The sequence below is a fragment of the Cariama cristata genome, unplaced genomic scaffold (assembly GCF_000690535.1).
Source record: "Cariama cristata isolate BGI_N322 unplaced genomic scaffold, ASM69053v1 scaffold36208, whole genome shotgun sequence".
Classification (NCBI taxonomy): Eukaryota; Metazoa; Chordata; class Aves; order Cariamiformes; family Cariamidae; genus Cariama; species Cariama cristata.
This window is the reverse complement of record NW_009632271.1, coordinates 1103-11617: the sequence shown is the minus strand read 5'-3', so window position 1 is coordinate 11617 and position 10515 is coordinate 1103. Positions and strand designations below refer to the sequence as shown.

The 10515-nt window shown below is 47.0% G+C and overlaps 1 protein-coding gene across 1 annotated transcript; it reads left to right on the top strand.

The window, feature by feature from the left end:
* Positions 1–1531: 1531 nt before the first annotated feature.
* RQCD1 (RCD1 required for cell differentiation1 homolog (S. pombe)) lies at positions 1532–9807 on the top strand (the record flags this gene model as incomplete). The annotated part of the gene is made up of 7 exons (XM_009706289.1): positions 1532–1731; positions 2841–2956; positions 4291–4400; positions 5183–5292; positions 6224–6322; positions 8634–8725; positions 9437–9807. Coding segments are annotated over 7 exons (896 nt in total), but the record flags the coding sequence as incomplete, so codon positions are not given.
* Between the last annotated feature and the right edge of the window lie 708 nt (positions 9808–10515).

The window sequence follows — 10515 nt, the reverse complement described above, 5'->3', positions numbered from 1 at the left end:
ATGGATATAATATGTAGATGAACAGAGGAGGGAAACCTTTGCAGAAATAGAGACAGAAAGCTCTGGAGGGGTCTACCAAAGGTTAAGAAGTCTCCCTTGATCCCTCCTGCAGTTCTGGGAGCCTGCCTCTACCATATGGTTTCAGCCACTTTCAATTACCGAACTCCTTTGTATTCTCTTCAGTGCCTTTGTGATGAGCTGCTTAGTAGTAGCATTGCTGACGGTGTAGTATAGGCAGTGCTCACATCTGTTGTAAGTGCATGAAGAATTTCAGTCTGAGTTTTAAAAAAAAAAGAAAAGAAAAAAAAAAGTACAGTCCATTCTCTGTTCCCAGCCATGATTGCTGTACACGTGGGGATGCTGAGCTGACTGCACGCAGGCTGCTCAGGAGCAACAGCATACAAACAGGGCTGTGCTTTACTTGAATAGTAAACACTGCAGCAGAATGTTCGAATAGGTTCTGAACTGGCTTTTGGAAGTGTTCACACAGGAGCTTTTAATGATAGTGTTTGTCTTCCTCAAAATTTTGTATCTGAATCACCAAACTGGCTACTTAGGAAGCCTGCTAAACATTTGTTTGCACCTTGAGTGCTTGTCCTGCCAGCAGAGGCATGAGACAAACTTTCATTGAAAGACTTGTGCCTTGCCCTCTCCACAGAAACTATGCTACAATTCCACGCTCCTTATTTCTCTCCTTTTCCTTCCCAGCCCTCTGTCATTTTTTTTGGCTTGAAAACTTGTTGGCCTTGATGCTGTTCTTTCCCTGACATTCCGAGAAAGGCAGAAGAGAAAATCCTGTGTTTCTCCTGGGAGTAGAAAATGTGACTAGACTGTGAATACAGATCTACTCTTCTCTGGGTTTATTTTGAACAGGAATTTTTGCACAAAATCAGTCTTGAAAAATTCCCTTTTAGCTCTGTGCGTGTAAACAAGATACATGGGATGAATATGAGATGTCTCTAACAGCAGGCGTTACTGGCTGTGAATGGTGTCATGCTGATGTTGGAGTAGTGAGAATTTTTCTAGTATATGTAGGAATATTTTTCTTGTATGTTGGGTGGATCTCATTGGCAATTTCCAATGTTGTGGATGTTTTTGGAGAGAAAAAGGTAGCGTCTGCCTTACTATGAATTTGTGGAAGCTTGCACGTGAAGCATGAAATGAATGCGTGCTAAATGCAGGTGGAGCAAATGATAGCTGGGTAAAGTATGTGTGACCTTCCCTGGAGCTCTCCTGGCATAGCCAGCCAGCAGCAAGGCTCTCATATTGCCAAATGAAGTTACAGGGTACTGCTTGACAAGTGGATTAAGGGAGACTGTTCTAACGAGTCAGACCAGAAAGTAAAATCTTTGCCTTTCAAATAGGTGAAATAATAAGACTAATCTAAGGAAGGGATCCGTATCCAGAGCATCTTAATGCAGCTTTAGTTCCTCCCTCCCCCGAGTCAGGAGTTTCTTGAGCACTTTTTTGCTTATCTGCCAGGCTGTGGGAAGGGTTTGGATGAGACTTGGATAAACTGTTTGGACTGAAGTTTTCTTGTCTCCCTCCCAGCCTGTGCCAACAGCACTGGCTCAGGTTGACCGTGAAAAGATCTACCAGTGGATCAATGAGCTGTCCAGCCCCGAGACGCGGGAGAACGCGCTGCTGGAGCTGAGCAAGAAGCGTGAGTCTGTGCCTGACCTTGCCCCGATGCTGTGGCACTCGTTTGGCACAATTGCAGCGCTCCTTCAGGTGGGTAGGACTGGTATCTTTATTCTGTGGTGCAGCACCAGCACATTGCAGACCTTGTGCGTCTGTGGGGCAGATCTGGGGAGGCACTGGTGGGGTCCCTTATTGCTGTTGCTGGGAGTATGTTGTATGTTGGATCGTGTGGTGAGGGGAGCAGATGTGGGAAGCCTGTTTGCCATTAATCATCACTAGCAAGGTGATGTGTGCAGAGGCTATAAGACTTCTACTTAGACAGCTTACATGGTTAGAAGAGGAACTGGGAAGTTTTCGGGTGCATGAGCTCCCTGTGGATCACATTCTGCTTAATTTCATGCAATGTCAGAGCAGAGCCACAACATTCTTACACCTGAGATCTCTGTTTTGATTTGTTTTGCATGAGCTTGAACATTTCTTGGTCAGAAGGTTGTACTTCTAGGGAGCCTGCTGGAAGGGCAGCATGGGAATGCCGCTGACTGCTCCAGAGATCCTTGTAGGGGAATGTACCTGCATTTCATGTGAAATTGAGCAGCTCAACTTATATCTGAGTAAACTACTTTACAGCTGATGACTGGCTGTATCTCAATGCCGAATCTAGTAATTTATTTCGAAGAAGGAAAGAAAAGAGTGCAGGATTGGCAATGTCAAACTGTTCTTAGAGTGGCCCTGAAACAAGTGAAGAAAATTAGAAGGGGGCTATAGTTGGAAGCAGGCAGATTTCTGAATCGGATTTCTCGTCCTCAGCTGCTTCCCCTGCTTTGAGTTAGAAGCGTACCAGCAGCTACAGTATGAATAGAGTGGGTGTGCTCTGCCTCTAGGCACAGGAACAACACTCCTCTTCGACCTGGAAGTTCAAAACAAAGCAATCCCTGTGCTAGTAAAGAGCCAGGAAATCAAATGAACCCTTTTTAACTGAAATTAAGGTTGAATGGATTCCTGTGACTTCTTGTCAAATTGACTCTGACCCAGCTCTGCCCTTGCCTGGGCAGTGTGGTGACTGCCATGCAACTTCAAAGTGATGCTTGGTGAAAGCGGACTCTTATCTCCTGTCATCGTAGTTCCTTGCTGGGCCAGTGCTTTGATGCAGCCTTCTGATGTTTTTCTCCTTTAACTTTTCTTCATCTGTTAATTTTTAGGAAATTGTAAATATTTATCCATCAATCAACCCTCCGACTTTGACAGCCCATCAGTCCAACAGAGTCTGCAATGCTTTAGCTCTACTACAGTGTGTTGCGTCGCATCCTGAAACGAGGTAAGCGTTTCCAAGTGTGTGAGTTTTCTGAGGTGTTGATGTTGACAGCTCAGCCTGTCTGTCTGACTCCAGAAGCACATAAGCTCCTTTCTGCTTTTTTACCAAGAGAAGTGGAACAAAGGACAGAGCTGGAAGATAGGCAGCTGCCTGCTGCTTTCACTTGTTTGCACAGATTATCAGGATGACAACTTTATGGTGGTCCTAAATGCATTGCATTCCCTCGATCATCCTGAGATCCTGCAACTTCCCAAAACATTGGGTTGTGGCAGCTCCTGGGAGCTCAGCCGGAGATAAGGGTGTCTTTGTGCTGAGTGCTGTGTGCAGGATCCTTCTTTCAATGAGCTTACAGTTATTTAGACCAGCAGGTTATAGTTATTATTTAGACCAGCTGTCCAAAGGGTGGAATGAGCAGAACTGTCCTTCCCAGAGACTGTGTGTGGCAAGGGAGCAATAACAGAGCCATGTCTGGAGTCCTCAGCCAGTGCCTGACTTCAGGTGTTCTCGATCTGTGTCCAGCCCATGTCAGCAAGGGAAAAGATGACGTTGGTTCAGCCAAAATCAGTAGCTAAAACTCAGAAGAAAACTACCCAGAGATTCATGATCTCATGCTTCTGTTCTTGCTGAGAAGAAGGTGCTGCATAGCTGAAGTTGTTTTTCAGCTGCTGCAAAGTAGTGTTAAACAGCAACCGTTCATGAGATGATATCCAAAGAAATAGGGTAGTTTTACACCACCTGCCTTTATGTTTAAAGTTTGAAAACTGAAAACAAGAGGAAGAAGGTTGAATGTTTGTGCAAGAGAACTTCCCTCTGCTAGCTGAGGAATCTCCAGGTTTCTTCCTGCAGTCTATATTTTTCACCATTGTCAGAAGGCAGTGTGAGGGCTCTTGGGGAAAGGTGGCTGTGCACATTTAAACTGTGTTAATGCCTAGAGATCAGCCAGTCTGGATTTCTGTCATGCAGAGGCTTTACCCATGCATTGTGGCTGACTGTCTCTGCCCATGGGAACCTGCAAGGTGAAATGCAACAGTGAATGTACAAAGCAGAGGGTCTGGGTGGCAGGAGGAGGTAATAAAAACAACAGGACGTGCTCTGTTCCTGATCAGCTGGAAGCAGCAATGCAGTTAACTGACAGTTTAGGTGTTAGGTTTTGTGCTGTGCCCAGTGTAGAATTTACTTCATACCTTCCCATCAGAGAACAAACTGTTACCCTCTTTTGAGGAGCAGCAGCCATGGCGTCTGTCAGGAATAGTCTGAGGCTCTGCATGGTAATGCTGGATTGTGTGCTTGCTTTGTTTTTCTTGTCTCTCATGTTGGGTGTTCTCCCTTTCCTACAGGTCAGCTTTTTTGGCAGCTCATATCCCTCTCTTCCTGTACCCCTTCTTGCACACAGTTAGCAAGACACGTCCATTTGAGTACCTGCGGCTCACAAGCCTTGGAGTGATTGGTAAGCAGCCAGACTAATGCTGGAGCGCTGGTTTCCTATCAAGCTGGATACAGTTCACGCTGTGGGTATGGAGACCTGCATGACCGAAATCATAGGTCTCTTTTTATTGGGATCTTCTGAGTGCTGTAGTATTCAACAGGAGGGGCTGCTCCTTTTCCAACAGTTGTGGAGGCAGGTTCCTCTTAGTGTGTAGGAACTGGGCTTTTCACTAATAAGAAAACACTGAAGTCTGGGTGCATTGCCAAAAATATGTTTCCTGTGAGCACAAGCACCTGCAGACTTGTTGTGCCTTCACCCTCAGCCCAGCCAGCTAGACACTGGGATGGGCAGGTGTGAACTGGGCTTTCTTTGGGGTTTTGTCATTGATTGACTTGGGTGTATTTGCCCTGTCTTCCCCTTATCCTGTTTTTTTCTTCTTTCTGCCCAAAATATTTCTCTCTCAATGCTTAAAGTAAGAGGGTTATAAAACACATTTCTTCTTCCCAGAGGTTGCTGTAGGTGGCATGATCCTCTTGTGTTTGTGTTACAACTAGGGGAGAGCTAAGATTGCATCCTCTTTCTGAAAAACAAACAACCCCCGAAACCAGCTTGTTTACTTTTATGCTACAAAAACGATTTCTTCTCCAGCCATGTGCTGCAACATATTTAGGATAAGAGTTGCACTGCCTGCCATTCAGACTTAAAGATTCCTGGGAAGGACACAGCACAGGCCCTCTTTGGAAGGTGAGATTTTTGGAAACAATTTATCATTTATTGATTTTGGTTTTTGTTTTTCTTTCAAGGGGCCTTGGTGAAAACTGATGAGCAAGAAGTGATAAATTTCTTACTGACAACAGAAATTATCCCCCTGTGCTTACGCATTATGGAATCTGGCAGTGAACTCTCCAAAACGGTACCTTTTTGTCTTAATCAAGACTTGTTGTTTATCTCTGACTGACCAGGTGGCCAAGTAACCTGCAGAGTTGGCTTGTGTCCTGTTGCAAATGCTGTGACAACTCTGGATGGAGTTTTTACCTCCTCAACAAACCAAAACCACCAAACTAAGCTGGAGTTGCTGAGCTTGGTCGTTTTGCTGGGAAAGATTTTGCTGTCCTCAACACTCATTCCCTCCTTTGCAGCCCTGCAGAGTAACTTTCAGGGCTGAGCTGGCCCAGCTTTCCTTGGCCTGAGAGGACAAGTGCTGTAGCTACGCAGTACAGAGGTTGTGTGGCAGCTGTTGGTGGTTATGGAGATGTTCACCGCACCGGACCAGTTTGTTGTCTCCTCTGATCAGGGGCCTCTTTCTCCCGTGAGCTCAGATCTGTGAGCAGACTGCTCCGATGGCCCTGTGTTTCAGTCTGTGTGTGCTTCTCTGGTGAAGCTTGCTGATGCAGCTGGCTGAGGTTCTTCCAGAAAGTTATGTGTCTGATGATGAATCGGTACTACTCAAGATGAAAACCGAAATCAGCTTGCCATCTAGATGGCAGAGGCAAGGGACAGATCCTTCTCCTGCTTCTTGCTCTGTGACCAGAGTAGCGTGGCTGTAATCCTGAGACTGTCCTGAGCGACCTGGCAGTAGTTGCTGTCTTAATGCAACCTGCATCCAGTCGTCTTTTACACACTGCTTTGCATCTGTCTCTTTTCTTTAGCCAGAGATGCCAAGCATTGTGTGGTGTCCTGCATTTTCTTTTCCTTTTAACTTTCACTGAGTAAAGCATTTGCTGCCAGCTGAAAGGCCTTTCAGCTCTGGGACTGCCTTGAAAAGAACACAGCAGAAAGGCTGTCCCTTTTCAGGATAGGTAAGTTGTTTATATGCTTTCTTTTTTGCTTTCTCCCCCTTCTAGGTTGCTACGTTTATTCTTCAGAAAATCCTCCTGGATGACACAGGACTGGCATATATCTGTCAGACTTATGAGCGGTTTTCCCACGTTGCTATGATATTGGTAAGGTTATTTGTTTCCTCTCTTTAAAAAAAGAATTAATTAAGTCCCCAGGATAAACTGGGTAAAGCATCTCCAGGGAAGAATAAGAGTTTTCAGGGTTGTTGGCTGGATGTGAATTGATTTAATTTTGTGTAAGAATGATCACACGACTCAGACCATGGCTCCGTTTCCCATCTCTGTCTCCCACAACAGGTTGAATGAGTAGCAGACTGAGCGAAGGAGTAAGAGCTGGGCAAGCATATATGATACTTGCCCTCGTAACAGTCTCGCAGCTGCTAGCTATTTTCAGCTTGGATTTCTGGGGCCAGTTGTGAGTTTTCTATGCGGTAACCCCCAGTGTTTGTCCTGTCTTCCTCTTGAACCTATGGAAACCTTTTACATCCACAGTGTCCTTTGCCAAGGAATTTCACAGGTTTCCTGTTCACTGCCTGGAAGGCCAACCTCCTTTTTTACCTCTTTGAACCTAACTCCTGCTAGCTGCTCCTTATGACTCTAATTTTTGTGTTGGGGCACAGAGAGAGCAGGCAGTTTTTCTCTATTCCCTGTCCCCTGTGAAGGAGAAGTTTGGGTACTCATAATTTGTTCATCCCAGGAGTAATAGCCCCAACTTGAGCTTTATTATCTTTGAGCTCGCTGAGGGGAATACATGTCTGCCCTGGAATAGCTATTGTCCTGCTCTTGTGTTTGGTGGTTTGTTTGCTTTTTGAAGAGCAGTCTCAGGAGAACAAAACGCAGCATTAAGTTAAGTGCTTTGCAATGCTCATTCTGTGCCTAAATGTTGATGCTTTCACTGGGAATATTTATTTGTCTGTTTTCCCAAATGTAAAGACAATGTTACAACTTAATTGACCCAGAAACAGCAAAATATGAATGATAGTGAGCGGATGTCCATAACATCCAATGTGTCATGATTTTTGCATTCAAGAAAAGGATCGACTTTGATGAAAGTACGTTTGGCTTGGGGACAAAGTGAAGGATGCAGTTAGAAGCCCTGGGGTAGGGGAGGGAAGGAGACCAAGGAAGAAACCATGGCTGAGAATGGTACGAACGTGGAAGGATGTGGGTGTGTAAAGCTGTGTTACATGGAAGAAATCCTAGCTGTGGTGCAGTCCCACCATTGGGTGATGCACTGGCACGATTAGTATTCCATAGCACTGTGGAGAAAGATTAAAATGTTCTTAGACATTTCTGTTCTCTATTTAAAAAATGGGGATGATAACGTACTCCTGTCTCCTGAGGGTGACTATTTACTTCCTTGTCTGCTGATAACTGAGTAAGATGTTATGCAAGTATCAGATGCTTTTAAAAGAGCAAGTTAGTATTTCCCATCCAGCTGTCTGAGGAGCTCTCTGACTTCTTGTTCTTTATTTTGAAGAAATATTGGTATCCTGGGGAATTGCTGAGAACAGGAAGCTTGCAAAAAGGCAGATGAGGGGGACCTGCTAATTGCTAACTGCCCGAATATCCAAATACAGGTGAATTTGGCTAATGAGGAAAATGGTTAGTGCTAGCCAATGTGGTTCTACAGGAAAAAAAACAACTTGTTGGGCAGATCTGATTGACTCCCAAATATGAGGAAGCAGACTGTTAAACTCCTTCAGAGCAGGCGTGTGAAGGCATCCACACTGTTCGCTAGGTTGGGTGCATTCAAAGGCGCAACCTTGTGCAAAGTCCTGCATAGTGTGAGAAATGGAGGCTGGCCAGGGAGGTATGCCCTGGTCTTGCTTCCCAGTAATGGCTCAACGAGGGATGCAGCAGAAAGAGAAAATACAACTCTTGGTGCATGATAAGACCAGATGTGGATCTTACTATATGTGGTGTGGGGGAGCCTCGGCCTTTGGCGTGGCTTCCCAGGCTATTGTTAACATTTTAAAAGGGCGTTGAAATGAAGACAGCGCGGATGAGAACAGGGAGTGTTGCAGAACTCGGGAACACACCTCATGGGGTGACTCAGCCTGAGCTTATCAAAGTTTGCCTTCCTCCACGAGGAGGAAACCCTGGGTTCTCTTTATTCTAGCAGAGAGTTGGACCACTAAACAGTTCTGGGGAGGTAAAAACCAAACAGAGATGAGACAAACTTTCCCCGAGGTGCTGGGAGAATCCTTTCCAAGTTACGGCTAGCTGCTCTTCTCAAAGGCATCTTGGCAAGCCCAGTGCTGGGCTCCACGCAGAGGTATATAGATCAAAGATAATGGGCTGTGATCTGTAGGAAGCCAGAGTGAGTGATTTTCATGGTCTTTCCCCATCTCTGCTGATTGTGAAGGTGTTCTTACAAAGACTTTAATTGGTGGCACTGGCCTCTGTCAAACAGGGTAAAATGGTCCTGCAGCTCTCCAAGGAGCCATCGGCACGGCTACTGAAACATGTCGTCCGCTGCTACCTTCGCCTTTCTGATAACCCCAGGTAAACATTTTAGGAGTTTGGGCAGAGGTTTCTCTTGCTCCCTGGGAAGTGCAGCTCTTTTCCACAGTGCCCACTGAGGAAGAGTCAAGGTTCCTTGTCTGTCCTTACATCAGCCTTAGTGCAGTGTGGAAAATGGGTGGGTTTTTTGGTTGGTTTGGTTTTTTTGTTGCTAATCCCAGGAGCTTTTATGTTACATGGGAGAAACCGTGACTGTTTGGGGCTTGTGCAGATTCAAGTTGCGCAGGTTATGACTGCCTGAGCTCAAATGTAGCTTCAGCTAGGTTTGAGGGAGGGACTGAGGCGGAAGGTACACTATGCTCTCCCTCTTCTGCATCGTGTGGGCTGTTAGCAGTAGAAGCCCAGAGATGAAATTCACTTGAGGGAATACAGACTGATTTCGTGCTGATCAGCAGCTCTGCCCAAAGCTGCTGGCTATGTATTTGTTTTCTCAGCCTCTCCTTGCATCGCATTGCTCTTGGCTGACAGGTGTCAGGGCACAGGGGTTGGCTCAGTGGGGTGTAGCATGAGGGATGGGAGCCATGCTGGCTGGCCGAGTGCCACGTTCTGTGGTGCTGCTGCTCAGCGCTTTCCTTGGTGGGCCCTGCCAAGGAGACCCCCAGGCAAAGGAGCATCGTGTCCCCAGTGGGCTTTGTTCCCCTCTTGCCCCTGTGAGTTTATTTGTTGGGCCCCGTTTTTTGTCTCTTGATGTAGGGCACGTGAAGCTCTCAGGCAGTGCCTTCCTGACCAGCTGAAGGACACCACCTTCGCCCAGGTCCTGAAGGATGACACCACCACAAAACGCTGGCTGGCTCAGCTCGTCAAGAACCTGCAAGAGGGTCAAGTCACTGATCCACGGGGCATCCCTCTTCCTCCGCAGTGACTGTTGGGGAGGTGGGGGACTGGGGAAGAAACAGCTCAGGTTTACAAAGAACCAGGAACAGGTGACCTCTTCCGCAAGAAACTGGGCACGCCAGCTGGCTGCTGGCCTGTTGGACCATCCCACCCAGCCAAAGGGCTGCTCCGTAGCAGTGCAGCATGCCTCCGGGGAGCTCAACACCAGCAAATGCTGATACTACAGCTTCCAAAAAAAAAAAAAATCAATAAAAACAATCTGTAAAGATCCCCATCTCTCCAGGAGGTTTGGCTGGCATCTCTCCCCCACCGCTGGACAGGGGGTAGTGCAGATGTCCGCCCTTCCAGCTAGCTCAGCCTCCGCCCAAGTGACGTGTGACATGGGGTGTGCACACCATGTCCCTCCAGTTCCTTGTCACTTCTCGTTTACACGGCTGTTTAGATGAGTGAGCTTGAATAAAAGCCAAAACAGTTGTTTTATCCCCTCTTAAGACTGCTGCTCAGCCGCAGGTAGCCCAGGGACAGCTTTCTTCCCTGCCAGCACATCCTTGCTCCTGGCTCTGCATCTGGCTGGCGCAGTGAGCTTCTCTCCTTTCCTTCAGCACGGAGACAGTGGCTGGAGCCGGGCCACCGCAATGCTTGCCCCAAGAGGAGGGATGGATTACTTGCGATGAACCCATACGTCATAAGCTTGCTTCCCAGAGCTCTAGGGGAGGAGAAGACAGCAGGACTGTGGCTCTTGTGCTGTAAATAGTATGCTCCCGCAGCTAAACCAGCGGCTGGGGGCTGATGTGTGCTGGCCTCCCATCTAGGCCAGCTCTTGCCCAGCGGGGCCCTTGGTTGGCTTGTCAGTCGGAGCTCAGCGTTAGGGAACCTGCCTTGTGGTGGTGGGCAGGCCACTGACCGATGATCCCCTGCCACGGGACATCTGGGAGCAA